This window comes from Ahaetulla prasina, chromosome 13 (assembly GCF_028640845.1).
Source record: "Ahaetulla prasina isolate Xishuangbanna chromosome 13, ASM2864084v1, whole genome shotgun sequence".
NCBI lineage: Eukaryota > Metazoa > Chordata > Lepidosauria > Squamata > Colubridae > Ahaetulla > Ahaetulla prasina.
In genome coordinates this window covers 20,494,667-20,517,018 of record NC_080551.1, presented here as the reverse complement: position 1 = coordinate 20,517,018, position 22,352 = coordinate 20,494,667, and the positions used below count along the sequence as shown (strand labels likewise).

The following is a 22,352-nucleotide window of genomic DNA, read 5'->3' as shown; positions in this document are numbered from 1 at the left end:
AATGCCCTGCGGCTACTTCTACTAATACCACTCTATAAAGCCTTAGTAGACCACACCTAAAGTACTGCATCCAGTTTTGGTCACCACAGTGTAAAAAAGAGGTTGAGACTCTAGAAAGAGTGCAGAGAAGAGCAACCAGGATGATTAAGGGACTGGAGGCTAAAACATAAGGATGAACGGTTGCAGGAATTGGCCATGGCTAGTCTAGTGAAGAGAAGGACCAGGGGAGACAAGATAGCAGTCATCCAATACTTGAGTGGCTGCCACAGAGAGGAAGAAGGGGGTCAAGCTATTTTCCAAAGCACCCGAAGGCCAGACAAGGAATAATGGATGGAAACTGAACAAGGAATAATGGATGGAAACTGAACAAGGAGAGGAAATAAGGAGGAATTTTTCTGACAGAACAATCAATCCATGAAACAGAAGTTGCCTTCGGAAGCTGTGGGGAGCTTTATCACTGGAGGCTTTCAAGAAGAGACTGGACTGCCATCTGTCAGAAATGGTGTACGGTCTCCTACTTGGCCTGGGGGTTGGACTAGATGACCTACAAGGTTCCTTCCAACTCTGTTAATCTGAATCTATCTAAAATTATCAAAGGCCTGGAGGCTAAAACATACCATGAACGGTTGCAGGAACTGGGCATGGCTAGCCTAGGGAAGAGAAGGACCAGGGGAGACAGCATAGCAGTCTTCCAATATTTGAGGGGCTGCCACAGAGAGGAGGGGGTCAAGATATTTTTAAAAGCACCTGAAGGCCAGACAAGGAATAACGGATGGAAACTGAACAAGGAGAGATTCAACCTGGAAATAAGGAAAAAATTCCTAACAGAGAGAGAAATCAACCCATGGAACAGAAGTTGCCTTCAGAAGTTGTGGGAGCTTCATCCCTGGAGGCTTTCCAGAAGAGACAGGACTGCCATCTGTCAGAAACGGTGTAGGTTCTCCTGCTTGGCCAGGGGGGGAGTTGGACTAGATGACCTCCAAGGTCCCTTCCGATTCTGTTAATCTAAAGTCTAAACGGCCTTCCCGGGACTGCCGACTGGGCGGAGCGGGGCGGGCGGAGCGAGGCGGGTCAGCCGCGGCGGGGCTAAGCGGAGCGACGAGCGAGGAGCCGGGTTGGCCGGCAGCGCTGCGAGATGCTGAAGCTAGAGGTGGCGGTGAGCGCGGTGAGGCTGCGGGCGCCTTCGCCTCGGCGGCAGTGGAGCCCCAACAAAGCTCACACGGTGCGTGTCCCGGGCGGCTGGGGGAAGGCAAGGCTGGCCGCGAGACCCCCTCCTCCGTCTGCGGGGCTCTCGGGCTGGGGGTGGGGTGGGGTGGGGGGGAGAACCGGCCGTGCTTGGAAGGGGAAGCCGTGGGAAAGGGCTCCGTTGTCCCGGCTTGAGCCGGCCGGAGTTCAACAGGGAGAGCCAAGGAGAGAAAACCAAGCGGGCTGCAGCCTGAAGCCTTCCCTTGCAGTGCTGGGTTGGAAGAAAGAGAAGGGAAAGAAATGGAGGGGTTGCATCAAGGTCTGAACTTTGTAACACAGACACAAAACACACACACGCACACAATACGCACAACACAACACACAGCCTGCCTTTGAAAGGCAAATGTATCTCAAATGTATGAATGAGGTTTTTTTCCAGCCAGGTTTCCTTCCTCCTCCGCCTGACCGAATTCCTAGTTAGCAGCATTGCAAACACACACAACACACACACAATACGCACAACACAACACAGAGACAGCCTTTGAAAGGCAAATGTATCTCAAATGTATGAATGAGGTTTTTCCCAGCCAGGTTTCCTTCCTCCTCCGCCTGACCGAATTCCTAGTTAGCAGCATTGCAAACACACACAACACACACACAATACGCACAACACAACACAGAGACAGCCTTTGAAAGGCAAATGTATCTCAAATGTATGAATGAGGTTTTTTCCAGCCAGGTTTCCTTCCTCCTCCGCCTGACCGAATTCCTAGTTAGCAGCATTTCTGGGGGTGTATGTGTGTGTGAAAGCATGCCATCATGGCCCTCGGGGAACACCCCCAGGTTCCTGGGGTGCAGAAGGTGCCATGCAGTGCCCAGAGAGATCCAGGCGTGGGGATTCGGCGCTGGGGAAGGGCATGGGGGGGAGGGGAGCTTTGAAGACACGTATGGAGGAAGGCAAACATTTTCCTGGCAGTCGGACACTGGCGCACTGTTTGTGCAATTCAGCCAGGAACTGGGGCGAAGGGAAATTCTTGCCTTGGAATCAATACACGGCCATTCAGGCCTGCATTCATTTTAGTTTTTTTGTTTTTTGCTCTTTCTGGAAAAGCTGATTAGGAAAAGCACCTGCCTAAGGGGGGGGGGAAGAGAACAGCTGGTCCTTTGTGCCCCCTGGCAGCCACAAAGTGACACAGGGAGAATTGGCCTGAAATGCTTCTGGAAATCAGAGAGAATCCCTCCTACACACACACAGACACACACAGAGGCCTGTGTGAGTCAGCTTCCTGCCTCCAGGGTCCAGCCAGGTTTAAAGCAGACCCTCTGAAGGACTCCTTGTCTCTTGCTGAATTCAGGATGTTGTATGTGAATGCTAACTTTCTTCCCGGGGGCTTTGTGGTTCTTCCGTGCCTTTAAGCAAAAGGGGTTGCTACCCCTGCATTGTCCTGTGGAGGAATCTGTTTTAATTTTCCTGGAAGGTATATTTATGTATTGGGGCGGTGCCCTTCAGTAAACAGCTCCACATCTGAGGAAGCAGATGATAGGAAGCCAGCGAGCCAGTGGATCCCTAAATGATCCACTCGCTTGGGAAGCGCTGCAGTAGCTTTTCAAGTGTCCTGAAAGAAGCGGGGAGTTATTTTTCCCCCCAGCCCTAACATCCCTGGATTGAAGGCACCGGGCATCATTTGGTCATGCTGGCTTCCCCAGTGGCCTTGTAGGAGAAAGGCAATCGAGTTACAGATCAAGGGAGAGGGGCTGGACTCCTAGTTTTACTTTGATCCAGAAGTGGACTTTCGGAAAGTTGGCTGGGCGTCTTTTCTTATTTCCCGTGAGCTCAACTAGACGCCTCTGGAAAATTCCATAAATTCGGAAGGAAAACAATGGGGGAGCTTGGGTTGAAATACAGTTATGTTTTTGATTCAGAGAGCCCCTTTGGGATAGTGGTTAAAGGCACGGGCTAGAAACTGGGAGGCTGGGAGGCACAAAGCCAGACTTTGAGCCAAACACCAGGAGATTGGGAGTTCTAGTTCCTCATTAGTCATGAAAGGTGGTTGGGGTCTTGGACCAATCATCAGGAAATGGTGATTTCTAGTCCCACCTTCGGAATGAAAGCCAGCTGGGTGACTTTGGGCCAATCAACAGGAGACGGTGAGTTCTAGTCCGGCCTTAGGCATGAAAGCCAGCTGGGTGACTTTAGACCTATCACCAGGAGACGGTGAGTTCTAGTCCGGCCTTAGGCATGAAAGCCAGATGGGCGACCTTGGGCCAGTCACTTTCTCACAACCCTAGTAAAAAGAAAGCAAGGACCAATCACTTCTAAAAAGCAGAATGGAGACACACCCAAACACACAAAAGTATCAGGTGCGGTCACTCTTTATGGAGACACACACAGAACTGCCCAGGAAGTGTTGCTCACTAACTTATCAAATGCATTTCCAAGCCAACTGCTGATTTCTGGGCAGCCTCTGCTGACTCCTCCCATTTCGCTCCTTTGCTTGGACTCTGAGCCTCCCTCGAACTACTCTCTCTCTATGTCACAGGTCTCCAACCTTGGCCACTTTAAGCCTGGCGGACTTCAACTCCCAGAATGCCCCAGCCAGCTTTCTGGGAGTTGAAGTCCACCAGGCTTAAAGTGGCCAAGGTTGGAGACCCTAGGTCTGGCTGGGGCATTCTGGGAGTTGAAGTCCTCCAGGCTTAAAGTTGTCGATGTTGGAGACACCTGCTCTAGGTAGTAAAAGCTGGGATGGGAATCAAATGTATTCTTTCATTCAGTGCTGAAAAGCTTCTCCTTTTCAGTCTGGTTGTTTTTTCTTTCTTTCTTTCTTTCTTTCTTTCTTTCTTCTTTCTTTCTTTTTCTTCCTTCCTTCCTTTCTTTCTCCCTTCCTTCCTTCCTTTCCCTCCCTCCCTCCCTCCCTCCCTTCCTTTTCTCTCTCTCTCTCCCCCTCTCTCTCTAGCTATGACATCTGGAATGCAGCAGCTTGCAGGAGGGTCTTCTGAACCTAGCTAAATTGCAGGAGGAGGTCAGCAGGGACTTAACTGAAGGCAGGGGCTTTGCATCTGACCCCTCCCCCCTCTTCTGGGTGCCGTTGCAGGTATTCAAAGTGGAGATCATGTGTAACGGAAGGAAGCACTGCGTGGAGAAGCGCTACAGCGAGTTTTACGCACTTCATAAAAGGGTGAGTAAAGGGGACGATCCTTCTCCGGTCGAGCTTTCGGATTTTGGGCGTCAGCACAAGAATGGTCGGTTAGTTGTTTTCTTTATGAATTTCTCCCACCCTCCAATGTTCTAATTTAACCAGAACCCTGGGATTTCATAGTGGTCTCCCTTCCAAACAAGAACTGTTATCAGAGAAGGCCTTCTTTCAGCTTCTGGAAATCAGCTAAAGCTATGTGCTGCCACCTGCTGGAGACTAGAGGGAGGTGCCCCTGAGAGGAGAGCAGCAATACAATGTTATTGTTGTGAGTTGCAAAGTCATGTCCGACACATCGCGACCCCATGGACAACGTTCCTTCAGGCCTTCTTGTCCTCTACCATCCTCTGGAGTCCATTGAAGCTCATGCCGACTGCTTCAGTGACTCTATCCAGCCATCTTGTTCTCTGTCGTCCCTTTCTTCTTTTGTCCTCCATCGTTCCCAGCATTAGGCTCTTCTCCAGGGAGTCCTTCCTTCTCATTAGGTGGCCAAAGCATTTGAGTTTCATCTTCAGGATCTGGCCTTCTCAAGAGCAGTCAGGATTGATCTCCTCTAGGGCTGACCGGTTTGATCGCCTTGCAGTCCAAGGGACTCGCAGGAATCTTCTCCAGCACCAGAGTTCAAAGGCCTCAATTCTTTGGCGCTCAGCCTTTCTTATGGTCCAGCCTTCACAGCCATACATTGCAACTAGGAAAACCAGAGCCTTGACTATACGCACTTTTGTTGGCAGGGCGATGTTTCTGCTTTTTAGTAAGCTATCTAGATTTGCTATAGCTTTCCTCCCCAGGAGCGTCTTTTAATTTCTTGGCTGCAGTCCCCATCTGCGGGGATCTTGGAGCCCAGGAAAATAAAATCTGTTACTAACCTCCATTTCTTCCCCATCTATTTGCCAGGAATTGAGAGGGCCGGATGCAATGCAATAAACATGACCAATTTCAGAACTGTCTTTGTCCATCTCGTAACAGGCCCAGTGTCCTCTTTCCTCTCCTTAGATCAAGAGGAGCTACCAGGTTCCTGATTTCCCACCCAAGAGGGTCCCCAAATGGATGGTGAAAGTTCTGCAGCAACGGCGGGCAGGTTTAGAAGCTTACCTGCAGGTGAGGAAAAGTCTGGGGAGGGATGATGGTTATTCTTTGCTACAGCCCACCTGTTCTGTCTCCTTCCCCACTTCAGACCCACGAGCTGGCCTTCAGCCAGTGGATTCAACGGCTCTTATCAGTCCTGGCAGAGAAATTGCAGCTGCCTGTCAAAGTTCAAACAAATGACTCACGTAGCAAGACTTTCAGCTCTTTTTGAAACGGTTCAGCTAAACTTTGCTTCCCGTGGAGTGAGAGCAGTCCCAAAGCTCCTTATATATCCTGTGGGGTGGGGCAGGAGCCCTTTTGATGACGCCGCCTCTCTAATCTGCTGAAGCGCGGGCCAAGCCAAGCTTGATTATTATTATCAGCTGGGTCTGAAGGCGTAGCCTGGGGAAGGGAGGAATCAGGGGATGACGGCCTCATTACATCCTCCGACTGGTCTGGTTCTGGCTCCTGGAGCCGAGCCAAAGGAATCGGTGCTCCCAAGGTAAGCCTTACCGGCCCTTCCCCCTCACTTCTTGAGTCACTTTTGAGCATGGGGCCAGGTTCGGGGCTGGAGTCACACCACCACCACTGCTTCCTCTTTCTATATTCCTCAGGGAGGTTTACTACTTGTTGCATTTCCTACAGGGTGTCATCTTGCAAAACCAAACCCTTCCCAAGGAGCTGCTCCATTTTTTGAAGCTCTGGCAGGGCCAGCAGGAGCCCCATGTGGCGTGAGTATCCCTCAGGAGTGGAAAGAGTAGGGAGAACCAGTAGATCCTTCACCTTGCAGGTGCCTTCAGCCGGACCAGAGGAATTTGTGGCCCTCCAGGTGCTGTTGAACTACAAGTCCCTGCAACCCGGCCTTTAGTACGGCCAATGGTGATGAGGGATGCTACATGTGGCAGTCCAAGATCATCGCCTTCTTGTGACCCAGGCCCAAGTAGGTAGTAGGAAACTCAGTCAGTGTAAAAACAAACTTTATTAGAGCAGCTGAGAATTAACTCATTCTCAGCGTAGTTCAACTAAATTAAAGCAAATTCCTCCCCAATGCAAATTCCTCAGTCCTATCACCAACCTTGGTCCAATTAGGCAAACTGCCAAAGGCCTTTCTTGGCAAAAGTTCAGAAGACACCAATACGAAACAAATGCAACAAGACAAAGCTATCAACATTGTTTTCCGGCAAAGAGCCCAAACACCATTGTTGGTCTTTTAAGCCTTATGGGAGGGGCCAGTCATCTCTTGGCCCTACTCCCGAGTCGTCCTCTTTGCTTGAGCTACTCTTGCCTTCTGGCAGCTCTTTTCATGTGTGCATTAGGAACAGGCTCCTCCTGTTCCTCTGCCTCACTACTGTCAGCCTCTGGGGGCTCTGGAGTACGCACCTCACTCCCCGATGGCCCTGACCCCACCTCTGCCTCCGACACAGAACCCTCAACCGGGCCTTCCCCAGCCTCCAGGACTGGCCCAGGCCCTTCCTCAGCCTCATCGCTGTCCGACTCCGTTGCCAGCTCTGCAGGCTGCTGGTGGACCACAACACGTCTTCTCTTCTTCATGGATTCCATTTACCATTCTTCTTGTCTTGATCTTTTGGGGCTAGTGATGTCCTGCTTTTTCTTCCTTCCCCCACCCTACAAACAATCACAATGAAAAATCCAACACCTGATTCACAAACCACAATGAAGTGTAGTGTGGTTGCTTAGATTGCATTCAGAGCAGGGGTGGTATTCAGCCGGTTCTATCCGGTTTGCCCGAACCGTTGGCGGCGGCGGCAAGAGGCTCCGCCCACCTGCCCGGACGTAATCACGTCCTGTTTTTGACGCTCTGCACATGCACAGAGGTGGGAACTGCCCAGGAAGTGCGCTCACATTTGCGAAACGGTAGCGAAGGTTACGTGAATGCTACCTCTGATTCAGAGTAGTAGATGTAGTAGAAGCAGACGCCTGTGGAGTTGTCAGTGGTCTCTGAACTTGGTTGCCTTGAAGACATTCCATTACCCAGTTTTGCAAACCCCACTCCTTTCTAGCACTGATAATGTTACCTAGTTGGGTAATGAAACGTCTTCAAGAAAACAACCTACAAATATTCTCTTTTATTGAAGACCCTTCGTTGTTGTTTTTTTTCAACAGATGGGATGAGAATTCTTCCTTGCAGGACTTCAGGCAAGTTGTTTTCTGATTTTTAAGGGGAGGGGCTGGAGGAGCATCCCAAATTTTTTGCTGGTGAGGGGGATCCAAGTACTAGTTCGACCTCACTGTTTATTCCAATATTTGCCAACCTTCTATCATCAAGATCTTTTAATGACCCCATAATCCCTTGTGGGACGGAGTCTGGGCAACTGAATGGAGGTAGCAGAGTGTTTAATGGCCGGATGCCTTTCCTGTTGGCAACGTAGAGTTTTTTTTTCAGCAGATATATTCTCATTGTGCGCAGAGAGAGAAATATCTGCCTCTACCTCGGATCAAACTCACAGCCTCCTAATTGTGAGGCGAGAGCTCCACCTCTAGGCCACCTCAGCACTCCATTTGCCAACCTCCTACGTTCCAGAGATATTGGAGGGGGTTGGACTAGAAGACCTCCAAGGTCCCTTCCAACATGGTTATTCTTCCCACTCTCTTGATACAAAGCATAAAAACTTAAAAACTTGCTTGCTGGCTAGTTTGCTTCTCATCCCCTTTATCCTTATAGAAAGATGAAAGAATGTCCATCAAGTCAAGTGATAACCATTTAATTAGAATAGTATAAGGTCTCTAGCTTGAGCAGGGGGTTGGACTAGAATGACTTGGACGAGGGGATAGATGGGGAACTCATCAAATTTGCAGATGACACCAAGCTGGCAGGAATAGCCAACACTCCAGAAGATAGGCTCAAGTTACAGAAAGATCTTGACAGACTTGAACATTGGGCGCTATCTAACAAAATGAAATTCAACAGTGCAAAAAGTAAGGTTCTACATTTAGGCCAAAAAAAACAAAATGCACCAGTACCGTATATGCGGTACCTTGCTCAATAGTAGTACCTGTGAGAGGGATCTTGGAGTCCTAGTGGATAACCATTTAGATATGAGCCAGCAGTGAGCAGCAGCTGCCAAAAAAGCCAACACAGTTCTGGGCTGCATAAACAGAGGGATAGAATCAAGATCACGTGAAGTGTTAATACCACTTTATAATGCCTTGGTAAGGCCACACTTGGAATATTGCATCCAGTTTTGGTCGCCACGATGTAAAAAGGATGTTGAGACTCTAGAAAGAGTGCAGAGAAGAGCAACAAAGATGATTAGGGACTGGAGGATAAAACATATGAAGAACGGTTGCAGGAACTGGGTATGTCTAGTTTAACAAAAGAAGGACTAGGGGAGACATGATAGCTGTGTTCCAATATCTCAGGGGCTGCCACAAAGAAGAGGGAGTCGGGCTGTTCTCCAAAGCACCTGAGGGTAGAACAAGAAGCAATGGGTGGAAACTGATCAAAGAAAGAAGCAACTTAGAACTAAGGAGAAATTTCCTGACAGTTAGAACAATTAATAAGTGGAACGACTTGCCTGCAGAAGTTGTGAATGCTCCAACACTGGAAATTTTTAAGAAAATGTTGGATAACCATCTGACTGAGATGGTGTAGGGTTTCCTGCCTGGGCAGGGGGTTGGACTAGAAGGCCTCCAAGGTCCCTTCCAACTCTGATGTTATGTTATGTTATGTTATGTTATTACCTCGTAAGGTCCCTTCCAATTTCCGTTATTCTGTTACTCTTTGCCTTAATCCTGTTTGTTCTAACACAAGGTGCCATTTTTTTCTCTTTCAAACAGCCCCTTAGACCAGCTCTCTCACCGCCCTGGCGTAAGCTTCCACAGCGATCCATATGTACTCCCGTCTTCCACAGGTATGCCTTGAAGAAGCTACCTTTCCATAGGTGTGTGTGTCAGAGGAAGAGGAGTATCAGTTAGCACCTTTGGGACAACCGTGACCTGGATGACTGAGAATCTCCATAGACATGAAGCTGAGAAAATTCAGATTAAGAGGCTGGGCCTTTCATGGGCAGGCTGTTAACAAGGGGTGCTATTCAGCAGGTTCTGGAGAACCGGTAGCGTAAATTTCGAGTAGTTAGGAGAACCGGTAAATACCACCTCTGGCTGGCCCCAGAGTGGGGAGGGAATGGAGATTTTGCAATATCCTTCCCGCACGAGTGGGGAGGGAATGGAGATTTTGCAATATCCTTCCCGCACGAGTGGGGAGGGAATGGACAATCTTCAGTATCCTTCCCCTGGAGTGGAGAGGGAATGGGGATTTTGCAGTATTCTTCCTCCAGGAGTGGGGTGGGAATGGGGATTTTGCAGTAACCTTCCCCCAGGAGTGGGATGGGAATGGGGATTTTGCAGTAATCTTCCCCTGCCACATCCACAGAACCGGTAGTAAAAAAATTGTGAATTCCACCACTGCTGTTATCCGACATTCCTCCCTATCCTTGTGAAAAGGGGAAACAGACCTGTTAAAATTGTTCTACTTCCACACAATCCCCCAGAATCTTACTTTCACTTTGGAACTGGTGGTGTAAGCTACTTTCAAGGGGATTCCAGGGCCACATGTTCTCTTTTATGGCTTCTGTTAAGCCATAAAATGGCTTATAAATACTCTCATGCTTTACGTCCAAATTTATTGTCTGGGGGGGGCGGGGGGAAGGGTGAAGACCCAAAATAGCCTGCCTGTGGTTGGCAGCCACCCCATAAGTAACAAAATCACTTTTGCTTTCTCAACTGCAAACAGCTAGGACAGTGATGGCTTAACCTTTTTGCCATCACGTGCCAAAAGCAGGGGGAGCACGGTGGGAATTGGGCGCTTGCGTGCCCATACATAATTCAATGTGTCCAACCCCCACGCATCCGCATGTGGCCCCCCCCGCGTTGCCCCTGCTTTTGGCACGCAATGGCACAGTGGGCCCAGCAGGACTGTTTTTCACCCTCCCCAGAGACTTTCTTGGAGCCTGGGGAGGGCGAAAATGGCCTTCCCCCTCCTGGAGGCCCTCCAGAGGCCAGACTTCTGGTGGAGGCCCTCTGGAGGCCAGACTTCCGTTTCCTGACTTCCGGTGGGACCGGAAGGCCCGTTTTTTGTTCTCCCCAGGCTCTAAAGGCTTTCTAGGAGCCTGGGGAGGGCGAATACAGCCTTTCCCACCCCTTCAGAGGCCCTCTGGAGGCCAGAAACAGTCTGTTTCCTGACTTCCGGTGGGCCCAGAAGGCCCGAAAATCAGCTGGCTGGCGCACGCATGTGTGCCGGAGCTGAGCTAGGACAACGCTTGCATGCCCACAAATATGGCTTTGCGTGCCACCTGTGCCTTAGGTTCGCCATCACAAGAGCTAGGACATCTTAACGAGCTTTTTCGAGAAAGGGCAAAACACTTTACAGTTCATCTTCCTCTTTTTATTCCAGGTTTGCTTCCCGATATAATCCTGAGCGGTGTCCTGCAGGGTCTCTACGCCCAAGACCGCGATCTGCCTGGAAGCAAAACTCTTAACCGAGTCAGAGATGCAAAGGACAATGGCAGTGGCCCATGGGACTTGTCTTCTGGGCCTTTCTTCCTTGCCTAGGGTTGCTACGGAGAGGCCTGCTTTGCAATGGTGTGCCTGGAAAGAGGAGCACATACAAAACAGAGGGATGGAGGGCCTACCGGCTGCAGAAACATCCACCTGTTTCACCCAGGGGAAGAGCGGGAAAAAAAATAATCCACAGGAGTAGATCCTAGGTTTGTGGAGTAGGGTATCAATTAAACGCACTGTGGTTTATTCCCACTGCATCTCTTCTGCAGAAGAATTCAGCCATTGGAAAACTCATTAGGCCCTCATCTAGGAGAGGCTGCCACCTGCCATATTTTTTCGGACTATAAGACGCACCTAAGTTTTGGCCTACTTTTTTTCGGGCCTTTTCCAGTAATTTTTTGGCCTGTTTTCCAGGCTTTTTTCTGCCCATTTTCAAGGCTTTTTTCTGCCCTTTCCCCCAAAAATTGGCCCAAAGAAGCCTCAAAAATGGGCTCAAAAAGCCTCAAAAACAGGCCAAAAAAAGCCTTGAAAATGGCCCCCCAAAAGGCCCAAAAACAGGAAGCCAAAAAGTGCCCTGCAGGTGGGATGAGTTTCGGCATCTATAAGACACAGACATTTTTACCCCCTTTTGGGAGACAAAAAAGTGTCTTATAGTCCGAAAAATACGGTAAATAGAATTTTCTCAACCACTTTTAAGATGCACGGAGTTCACTTCCACCGCATTCCGTATCAATTCGAATCCTGTTCAGTCTTAGCAAAGGGGAAAATCTGTTCTCTTTTGTGGATTCATTTTTCCCCTCTTCTTCACCAGAGTTAGCGAGCTAAACTCCAAGGCTGGCACCGAGATGGGTCAAAAGCACCTTATCGTTGTTTTAAGGCTGGGAATTCCTCCCAACAATTGAAAACTGGGTAGCCTTCCAAATGGGTGGGATACGGCCCATGTTCCTGGCAGGGCTGAAGAAACTGAGAGCTGTGATCCATCACCTTGTGCAGTGTTTTCTCAACCTCAGGAACTTTTGGATGGGAACAAGCGCCGTGGTGGCGCAGTGGTTAGAATGCAGTATTGCAGGCTATGGCTGCCGGCTGCCTGCAATTTGGCACTTCGAATCTCACCAGGCTCAAGGTTGACTCAGCCTTCCAAGGTGAGTAAAATGAGGACCCAGATTGTTGGCGGCAATAGGCTGACTCTGTAAACAGCTTAGAGAGGGCTGTAAAAGCACTGTGAAGTGATATATAAATCTAAGTACTATTGCTATTCTCTTTTTTTTCTTTTTCTTTCTTTCTTTTCTTTCTTCTTTCCTTCCTTATTTCTTTTCTCCTTCCTAATGCCGCTGTGGTTAGAATGCAATATTGCAAGCTAATTCTGCCCACTGCTAGGAGTTCGATCCTGACTGGCTCAAGGCTGACTCAGCCTTCCATCCTTCAGAGGTGGGTAAAATGAGGACCCAGATTGTTGGGGGGCAAGAGGCTGACTCTGTAAACCGCTTAGAGAGGGCTGCAAAAGCACTGTGAAGCGGTATACAAGTCTAAGTGATATTCCTATTGCTACACTTCAGCTCCCAGCAGTTAGGAATTCTGGGAGTTAAAAGTTCACCCAATGAAAACTGCTGGGCTTCAGAAACCCTGATCAGGTAGGCTATCGTGGTTAAGACTAGTTCCCCAAAATCAACTTCTGAAAAGCTCTTCATACTATGAAGAATGCCATTTTCCACCAGGGGGCCCAGAACAGTTTCCTGTGTTTTCAAAATCGGAGGAAACTAGGATTTTACTCTCTTCTGCTCATCAAAAGGCAACTGTGGGGACCTCCCACCCCTCGAACTGGGCTTACAGCACGTGCTAAAAACTATGTTTGGTGGCACTAACTACAATGGACTTGAGTTTTCCTGTCCTGGTGCATGAAGACAAAGGCAAGGCAGACGTTCTACAAAAAAAAACCCACAATGGTCATGTTTATTGGTCCATGTGCTTTTTTACAAAAGGAATGAGACGACGCAATATTCTTGGGCCACCCCCACCCCCCGGAAGGGGCCTCACCGCCTACCGAGGCCGATGATGGAAGAGGAAGAGTTGAGCTGTGGTTGCAGAAATGGGAGGCCCCACCACCCAGCACCGGAGGGGAGACGAGAGAGCAGCGGGTGCTCAACAGCTGGAGGAGGATGAGGAGGATGAATGAGGCCCCAGGAAGAGGGTAGGGCCTTCAGCCCTTTTCCAGACCAGAAAACTGGCCCTACAGCAGCCCCAGGTTATTCTTTGGCAATGGCGAATGGTTTCTCCACCTCAATGACATTGCAGTCCGCAATGGTGACATCTTTCAGGGGTTTGTCGCGACTGTCTGTCTTGGTGCTTTCCACCTTCCGGACAACATCCTAGGAAAGAGGTAGCAAGAAAGTCCTGAGATGATGGCCCCCGTCTATCATGGAGGACATCATTCTCAGCTATGTCCTAGCGTCCACCATCTCAAGTTCTAATGGTCCCTGCTGCAGCTTCGAGGACCACTTGAAGGTCCAGGAAGATGATGTCATAGTATATGGGAAGAACCTAGGAGGTGGGGGGGTAAGAGATGCTGCCTAGAGAATGGGCCACAACTACGTAACAGGCCAAGGAAGCATCCTCCCTAACTTATCAGAGCCCTGATGGTGCAGTGGTTACAATGCAGTACTGCAAGCCATTTCTGCTGACTGCCAGCAGTTCGAGTCTCACTAGCTCAAGCTATTCTTTTTCTTTTTCTTTCTTTCTTTCTTTCTTTCTTTCTTTCTTTCTTTCTTTCTTTTTCTTTCTTCCTCCTTCCTTATTTCCTTTCTCCTTCCTGATGCCGCTGTGGTTAGAATGCAGTATTGCAAGCTAATTCTGCCCACTGCTAGGAGTTCGATCCTGACTGGCTCAAGGTTGACTCAGCCTTCCATCCTTCCGAGGTTGGTAAAATGAGGACCCAGATTGTTGGGGGCAAGAGGCTGACTCTGTAAACCGCTTAGAGAGGGCTGTAAAGCACTATGAAAAGGTATATAAGTCTAAGTGCTATTGATAGCACATGCCCTTCCTTCCTCCCTCCCTCTCCTTTCTTCTCTCCCAGTGGTTAGAACGCAGTATTGCAGGCTAACTCTGCCCACAGTCAGGAGTTCGAGCCTCACCAGGCTCAAGGTTGATTCAACCTTCCATCCTTCCAAGATCAGCAAAATGAGGACCCAGATTGTTGGGAGAAGAGGCTGACTCTATAAACCACTTAGAGAAGGCTGTAAAGCACTGTGAAGCGGTATACAAGTCTTAAGTGCTATTGCTATCAGGCTGTAAAAATAGAAAGTAGGAGATTTGTACTTTCAGACTTGCAAGAATCTATTCATTAGTCTGACAAATAAATGTAAAATTAGCTCATCTGGTCATGTTTCCTGTTTGGTCTAGCTGGGAAGGACGATGATGAGTGGGCGCCTCTAAAACCTTTATTTTTATTTAGGACAAGGCAGAGAGACCAGGGTTTTTTCAGATATTATTAAACTCCAACTGTCAATCGGTTTGGCCAGAAGTGTCGCAAGTTTATTTCAACAACGCCTGGGGAGAAAGTTGCCAAATTCAGTTTTAGCTCATCAGAACCTCAAGTCTAGACGAGATCTAGATTTTCGAGACCCCAAGGTAACCCCAAGCTGAAAATGAAGATGGCTGTTAACTGGGATCAAAAAAAAAGACACATCGGAAATCTGCTTGGCTAGACAAGAATGGGAAGTATCATGCAGCTAGGCCACCACTGTACTGATAAATGCGATCTCCAGTCACAACCAACTTTTTCAACAATGATGCAATCTTTTTTTTATTTAAAAAAAGGGAAGTCGGAAGTACCGTTTTGGTACATCCTCCAAATTTTTCGTTCTATGACTCAACAAGACATTCAAATAGAGGAAGGAGAAAACAACAGAACTGTAGTAATAGTCCAGGGGTCTGCAAACTTGACTCTTAAGACTTGTGGACTTCAACTCCCAGAGTTCCTCAGTCAGCAAAGCTGGCTGAGGAACTCTGGGAGTTGAAGTCCACTAATCTTAAAGGAGGCAAGTTTGCAGACCCCTGTAATAGTCCAATTGAGCTCTTCTTATTTTGAACCCTTGAATGTGAACCAACGTTTCTCACACTTATCTGCTTTTAGAAGTGTAGACCTTCAACTCTCAGAATTCCCCAGCCAGCATAGCTGGGAGTTGAAGTTGAGAAACGCGGATTGGCACACTGAACAAGACGAACTCTCACCCAGCCCAACCGAGCCCTACTCACCATCCTTCCAAGATCAGCAAAATGAGGACCCAGATTGTTGGGAGAAGAGGCTGACTCTATAAACCACTTAGAGAGGGCTGTAAAGCACTGTGAAGCGGTATACAAGTCTTAAGTGCTATTGCTATCAGGCTGTAAAAATAGAAAGTAGGAGATTTGTACTTTCAGACTTGCAAGAATCTATTCATTAGTCTGACAAATAAATGTAAAATTAGCTCATCTGGTCATGTTTCCTGTTTGGTCTAGCTGGGAAGGACGATGATGAGTGGGCGCCTCGAAAACCTTTATTTTTATTTAGGACAAGGCAGAGAGACCAGGGTTTTTTCAGATATTATTAAACTCCAACTGTCAATCGGCTTGGCCAGAAGTGTCGCAAGTTTATTTCAACAACGCCTGGGGGGAAAGTTGCCAAATTCAGTTTTAGCTCATCAGAACCTCAAGTCTAGACGAGATCTAGATTTTCGAGACCCCAAGGTAACCCCAAGCTGAAAATGAAGATGGCTGTTAACTGGGATCAAAAAAAAAGACACATCGGAAATCTGCTTGGCGAGACAAGAATGGGAAGTATCATGCAACTAGGCCACCACTGTACTGATAAATGCGATCTCCAGTCACAACCAACTTTTTCAACAATGATGCAATCTTTTTTTTATTTAAAAAAAGGGAAGTCGGAAGTACCGTTTTGGTACATCCTCCAAATTTTTCGTTCTATGACTCAAGACATTCAAATAGAGGAAGGAGAAAACAACAGAACTGTAGTAATAGTCCAGGGGTCTGCAAACTTGACTCTTAAGACTTGTGGACTTCAACTCCCAGAGTTCCTCAGTCAGCAAAGCTGGCTGAGGAACTCTGGGAGTTGAAGTCCACAAATCTTAAAAGAGCCAAGTTTGCAGACCCCTGTAATAGTCCAATTGAGCTCTTCTTATTTTGAACCCTTGAATGTGAACCAACGTTTCTCACACTTATCTGCTTTTAGAAGTGTAGACCTTCAACTCTCAGAATTCCCCAGCCAGCATAGCTGGGAGTTGAAGTTGAGAAACGCGGATTGGCACACTGAACAAGACGAACTCTCACCCAGCCCAACCGGAGCCCTACTCACCATCCCTTCCAGAACTTTGCCGAAGACAACGTGTTTGCCATCCAGCCATGAAGTCTTGACAGTAGTGATGAAGAATTGAGACCCGTTGGTGTCCTTGCCGGCGTTGGCCATGCTGACCCATCCCGGCCCGTAGTGCTTCAACTTGAAGTTCTCATCTGGGAAACGGTCTCCGTAAATGCTCTTCCCTGGCAAAAAAATGAGAAAAGGAAGGACATTAATTGTTGTGACCCAGACCCAAGTAGGTAGTAGGAAACTCACGTCAGTGTAAAAACAAACAAACTTTATTCGAACAGCTGAGAATTAACTCATTCTCAGCATAATCCAACTAAATTAAAGCAAATTCCTCCCAACACAAATTCCTCAGTCCTATCGCCAACCTTGGTCCAATTAGGCAAACTGCCAAAGGCCTTTCTTGGCAAAAGTTCAGAAGACACCGATATGAAACAAATGCTACAAGACGAAGCTACCAATGTTGTTTTCGGGCAAACAGCACAAACGCCGTTGCTGGTCTTTTAAGCCTTATGGAAGGGGCCAATCATCTCTTGGCCCTACTCCCGAGTTGTCCTCTTTGCTTGAGCTGCTCTTGCCTTCTGGCAGCTCTTCTCATGCATGCACTAGAAACAGGCTCCTCCAGTTCCTCTGCCTCACTATTGTCAGCCTCTGGTGGCTCCGGAGTCCACACATCACTCCCAGATGGCCCTGGCCCCACCTCAGCCTCCGACGCCGAGCCCTCATCCGGCCCTTCCCCAGCCTCCAGGATTGGCTCCTGTTCTTTCTCAGCCTCATCGCTGTCCGACTCCATTGCCAGCTCCACAGGCTGCTGGAGGACCAGAACAGTAACGCTATCCAAAATAGAGACTAAGACTTTCAACTTGATATCTACCTGCATCTTCTGAGCTTCTTGGAGATCCCTGGATCCTTTTCAGATGTTAGAAGAACTTATTATGCACACCACTGGAACTCATTAGTACCCATTCCCTTGCTTTTCAGGCCATTGTGTTTCCACGAAATCCCACACCAAGCTTCACCTATCCATGATATACCGAATTACATGCCGATCTATCATTTCCAAATAATCTCTCCTTGGCTGAATTCACCCTTGCCAAAGTCTTTTCTTGTACAGCCTTGCGTTTGGAAGATATCGGCCTGGCAGCTTTCCAAACCTGATAAAAGGTCTGTGGTTGTAAATTCACCCTGGAAAGACTGTTTGCCGGGAACTTTGCTGGAGGTGAATGAGAGGAATCCACATCAGCTTCATAAAAAAGGGTTTTGTCGGGAAAAGGAGACTGCTTCGAGCTTTTGGGAAGCCTAGGTCAGAACAGAACCGCCTGAATTACCTGTTAGGGTCTGGAGTCTTACCTCCTGTTCCATCACCCCGAGTAAAATCTCCTCCTTGGATCATGAAGTCCTTGATCACACGGTGGAACTTGCTGCCCTTGAACCCAAATCCTTTCTGGAAAACAAAAGCAGCAGAGCTTGAGAGTGGTGGCCGCAGGGCACCCAAATATTAAACACCGGCGGTGCCCCCTGTGCCAGCCCCTTCCAGATCGTGGAACCTGCGTCCAACTTACCTCCCCTGTGGCTAAGGCGGCAAAGTTTTCCACGGTTTTTGGAACCGTCTTTCCAAAGAGGCCGATGACAACGCGTCCCACTTCTTCCTCCCCGATCTTAATATCAAAATACACCTGAGGAGAAAATCAGAGGCTGCTATCAGGGACCGGCTGCTTAGGCGAAAAACGTTCCTATTCTGAATTTAAGCCACAATTCTTGGAGGCCATCTTGGGTACCCAGGCAGCGTTTGTTGCCACGTAGTAACCGCGCTTCACGGATCAGGAGGTTATAGTGGAGTCACAACATCACTGCAATAATCACAAACGTCCTTGCATGCAGCCAAAAGCAAAAGTAACAGAAGTTTTTCTTTCTCTCCCCCAAACTTTGCCTCTGCGGCTTCCAAACCCCAGCCAGGGGAGCGACCTCTCTAGGAGTGTGCTTCCCACTCTATGGCGACAGCCACCGGAGGACAGTCGCCTTCTCCGCTGCTCCTCTCCACTCAGGCCCAATTTACTGTTTCCAGGCGCCCGGCAACGAGATGCCAGGCAGCCATGCCGAGGGCAGCCCCGACAGACACAGCTCAGCCAGCCCACCCATGGCCAACATTCCTCGCCCGCAGCCGAGCTTGGCCGCAGGGGGCCGCCAGGTCTCTGCAGATGGCGGTGGCAGCAACACCTGCAGCGCCTCAGCCATCCGGGACACGCCAGGCTCCGCAATTGCCTGCTGCGCATGGAAGCCTCTCTGCCGCTGGTGGCCGCCCTGCCAAGGAAGCCCCGGGGCGGCGATGCTTGCGCTGGGGCTACTGTGGCGGGCACTCAGTAGTGCAGGCTATCCAGCGCCTGGGCGCAGGGGTGAGAGCAGGCGGGCTGCCACCATGGCGCAGGAGCAGGCGCTCGCTGCCTACGGTCGGTGCTGCGGGCAGCGAAAGGAGCAGGGGGGCGCAGGAGTTTGCAGGGATTTGGCTGCCTTGGGAGGGTTGTGGGGGGTGAGGGACCTGTGTGTGTGAGGAAAAAAGGGGGGGGTATTTTCGGGGGAGGGCGTATATTTAGGCCCATTCCAGAAATCAGGCTTGGCCTTATTTTTGGGACGTATCCTATTTTTGGGGAAACAAGGTATTTATTTATTCTGTCATGTTTATGTAGTGTATATTGGAGGCAGTGACCCTTTGAGAGCTGCATGCAAGGAAATTTCATTTTAATGTCCGCCAATTAGCATACATTTCAAAGTGACAATGAAGTTATTCTAAGTCATAGAATACAGGCTGCTGTCTGAACCGACACCAGGCTCAGATGCTTTTATTAGAACAGAACACCTTATTATCTCATTGCATGTATGTTGTGCACTGACAATAAGGATTTGAAATTTCAGACACCGCTAACAGTTCCTGGGAATGGCAGAATCCTTTGCTGTAGGGGGTGGTTTTTTTTTTGCTAATAACAGATGCCCAATCCTTCTGGCCTGGGTGCCTTTTCTCATCCCTCCCAAACATTCTTCCTTTATTCACCTGAAAATCACAGCCCCCCCACCTTTTTTTTTTTTAGTCTTTTGAAAATGCCATGTCATCACCCTTAGCCATGGCTTGCTTTCCTTCATTTCAGGGGTTGCATTTGCACCGCCCAGGAGTCAATCCCCGCAGGATCCAAGTGGGTTTCCTCGCCAGCAATTCCTGCAGCGTGTTAGTGTCCCCTCTCCTCTCCTCCCCCACTCCGAAAGCAAGCATAACCCTGTGCAAAAAAACCCTTCTGGGGCTGTCCGATGCCAGCCTGCCAACCTTCACCTTGCACCCGAGAGAGGGACGACGATGGGCAATCCTATTCCTGGAGACCCGGCTTCATAAGGGAAGCGTCTGTGCTCGCATTACTCGCGTGCAAACGTCCCCTGGATCTGTCCACTCATCCTCCCACGCTACGTACCGAGGCAGACCGACCTACCGACCTACCTGCTTGGCTTGGGCGGCATAATCCCGGCGGCTCCTTGTGAACCTGAACGGTCGTTAACCGCCGATTCAGGGGATTAGGATTCCCGTTGCCCACCCGCCCCGTCGGTCTTCGTACACGTGTTGCGTGCACGTCCACACGTGCACCGCGTGCCAATGCATGAACCAAACAACTGGCCAGCAGAGACGAAACCCCCCCCCACTCTGGGCACTGGCCAGCTGCAAGGGTATTGCAATGCTGCACGGGCACCGGATCCCGCTGCAAATCAAGCGGGTCGTGGAGGGGGGAAGGGGTGCATGGGGAATGCTGAGCCTGGGGGCTTCCCCCCTTCCCTCCCCCCCTTTCGCTCACCTTCAAGGTGACCTTGGGACCCTTCTTGCGCTCCTCTGCATGAGTGCCTGGGAAGAGCAGCACCAGGAGACCCCCGCCCAGCCCCAGCAGGGCCGCAGCCGCCAGCAACTTCATCTTCCTGCGTTCGCAGCTCCAGCCACGCCAGCCCGGCCACAGTGCCCGCCGCGCCGCCAGCATCCGCCCCCTTCCCCTCGCGAGCTTTTCTTTCCCCGCCCTCTTTCCCACCCCACCCCCATCGCCTCCCGAATGGTACAGCCCCGAGACGGGCGGAGCGAGGGCTTCAGCGGCGGGGATTGGCGCGTTCCATCGCCGGAGGGGGGGGGTGGGTGAGGGGAAAGAAGACGGCGAAGAAGAACCCAGCTGCGACAAAGGAATGCCACGTTTCCAGCCTGGTATTGGGCAGCCGGATGGGCCAATGAGAAGCTGGCACGGAGGGCGGCGGCGCGCTCATTGGGCCAAGTGGCAACAAAGGAAGAGGCAGGAAGGAAGGAGGCTGGTCTGGCGGGACTACGTTACCCAGAAAGGAGCGGGCGCGTGGAGTGGTAATACTGCTTCGCTCCTGTAGGTGGGGTCGGTGTAGGTGAGATTGCAAAGCAGATGCTGCTCACGGTTGATTTCCCGTTAAGCTACAGAGCAGCCCTTGCCTACCTACAAGGTTGTTGTCGGATGCAATTAAGGAAAGAGTCCCCCCCCCCACTTTGAGACCAGGCTATAGACGCAAAGAGCCATAACGCTATGGCCGAAGTTACTCCAGGGTGAACTGAATCCTTTAAAACAGGGGTCCCCAACCTTGGCCACTTGAAGACTTGTGTCAAGTGGCCAAGGTTGGAGACCCCTGCTTTAAAGCAAGTGTTTTTCAACATTGCCCACATTTAAGATGGACGGACTTCAGAATTCTTCAGCTGGCCATGCTGGCTGTGGGAATCCTGGGAGTTGAAGTCTATCCACCTCAAGGTGGCCATGGTTGAAAAACACTGCTTAAGAACATCATCCAGATGGGCATTTAATGCTTTAATGCGACAGATCATGTAACGGTAGGCTTAACCTCCAAAATATAAAGCAGATCTATTCTGGTTGCTACTGCTGAATAGGTTTATATTTTAGACCCAGAAGAGAATTGATGTTAGAAACTTGGTAAAAGATGGACCTGCCTTTTGGCATGTGATATTAGCACAAAATAGGAAACAGTGATTTGTGTAACACTAATAACTAAAAATCCAAGTTTTGGATTTAAAACACCCAAAAGTGGGCTTTCTTCATCAAAAATTACATGCCAGCAGTCTTTTCTATAAATGTTGCTGAGCTCTTGGCATGCAGGTAGGTATTTTAAAGGTTCATTATATACAGTAGTGGCCAAAATTGTGGAAACCTTTTGGGGAAAGTGTATTTTTGAAGTTTGATGGCTAATAACACCATTTTTCTTTTTTTGGGAGTTTCAAGATAATCCTGTTCCACTGCTGGAATGGCCTGGGAATAGCCAAGACCTTCATCCAATTGGTAATCGATGGAGCCAAGTAAAGAAATTTGTTAGTCAGAAGCAACCCAGTAATAAAACCCAGTTAATAGAAGCCATCATTCAATCTTGGTTTCATATTAGAACAGCTGCAAGAACTAAAAGACTTGGTTCACTCCATGGGCCATAATTCATGCTAAAGGTTCCCCAACTACGTATTAACTGACATGGTGATCAGTTTTGTATATCTCATTTTTCTATGGTGATAATTTTTGCATATCTTGTTTTTTCTATGTTTCACTTTTCTTCTTTATACTGTAACTGCTATTCTAATAGAAAATCCTTCATAAAAGTTATTGCGTTACATCCTTGATTACATTATCTTTCCAGTTTCCTGCATCTTTGGGACAATAATCATGGTGATTCACTTAATAACATCCCCTCCCCCGCTGCACAAAAAATATGAAAAAACCGATCTGGTCATGTGGGAGCCTCAACTTATGACCGTAACAACTGGATTTTCAGTCCCAATTGTCATAAATCAAGGACTACCTGTTCAAAGAAGGGCACTCTGGTATTCTGATTTCAAGATATTAATTCCAGGGCCCCAAGATCTGATCAGAAAGGTCGGCAGGTCGAATCCCTACTACAGGTCTCCTGCGTGAGCAGGGGGGTTGGACTAGATGACTTCCAAGGTCCCTTCCAACTCTGTTACTGTTACTGTAAGATCTGTGGTGAAACAATGAACAGAC

At 49.0% G+C, this 22,352-nt stretch overlaps 2 protein-coding genes across 3 annotated transcripts; one reads left to right on the top strand and one right to left on the bottom strand.

Moving 5' to 3' along the window:
* Nucleotides 1–980: 980 nt before the first annotated feature.
* SNX22 (sorting nexin 22) lies at nucleotides 981–22,299 on the top strand. 2 transcript variants are annotated; one of them, XR_009152030.1, is made up of 8 exons: nucleotides 981–1,222; nucleotides 4,278–4,361; nucleotides 5,370–5,474; nucleotides 6,087–6,172; nucleotides 7,566–7,598; nucleotides 9,240–9,313; nucleotides 10,855–12,103; nucleotides 21,581–22,299. XR_009152030.1 is itself a non-coding variant. In XM_058156469.1 (7 exons), exons 1-7 carry the CDS (start codon nucleotides 1,136–1,138, stop codon nucleotides 11,010–11,012), a joined length of 627 nt encoding a protein of 208 aa, XP_058012452.1. In that variant the 5' UTR covers nucleotides 981–1,135; the 3' UTR covers nucleotides 11,013–12,891. The 2 variants fall into 2 exon arrangements, 1 of the variants encoding a protein (XP_058012452.1); XM_058156469.1 differs by lacking the exon at nucleotides 21,581–22,299 and having other exon boundaries at nucleotides 10,855–12,891.
* PPIB (peptidylprolyl isomerase B) lies at nucleotides 12,881–20,343 on the bottom strand. Its single transcript, XM_058156468.1, has 5 exons — nucleotides 20,148–20,343; nucleotides 17,880–17,993; nucleotides 17,668–17,761; nucleotides 16,309–16,493; nucleotides 12,881–13,327 (listed from the first exon to the last, which is right to left on the bottom strand). The coding sequence occupies exons 1-5, from the start codon at nucleotides 20,322–20,324 to the stop codon at nucleotides 13,205–13,207; spliced, it is 693 nt and encodes a 230-aa protein (XP_058012451.1). The 5' UTR covers nucleotides 20,325–20,343; the 3' UTR covers nucleotides 12,881–13,204.
* Nucleotides 22,300–22,352: the final 53 nt, after the last annotated feature.

What these genes read in the sequence shown, in the direction of transcription:
- PPIB (XM_058156468.1), bottom strand. Translation starts at nt 20,324, where the DNA reads ATGCTGGCGGCGCGGCGGGCACTGTGGCCGGGCTGGCGTGGCTGGAGC. An exon ending in CCGCCTTAGCCACAGGGGAG is followed by an intron (nt 17,762 to 17,879) that starts GTAAGTTGGACG and finishes TTTGTTTTCCAG; the next exon opens with AAAGGATTTGGGTTCAAGGG. An exon ending in TCGGGGTGATGGAACAGGAG is followed by an intron (nt 16,494 to 17,667) that starts GTAAGACTCCAG and finishes TTTTTTTGCCAG; the next exon opens with GGAAGAGCATTTACGGAGAC.
- SNX22 (XM_058156469.1), top strand. Translation starts at nt 1,136, where the DNA reads ATGCTGAAGCTAGAGGTGGCGGTGAGCGCGGTGAGGCTGCGGGCGCCT. An exon ending in TTTACGCACTTCATAAAAGG is followed by an intron (nt 4,362 to 5,369) that starts GTGAGTAAAGGG and finishes TCCTCTCCTTAG; the next exon opens with ATCAAGAGGAGCTACCAGGT. An exon ending in TGTACTCCCGTCTTCCACAG is followed by an intron (nt 9,314 to 10,854) that starts GTATGCCTTGAA and finishes TTTTTATTCCAG; the next exon opens with GTTTGCTTCCCGATATAATC.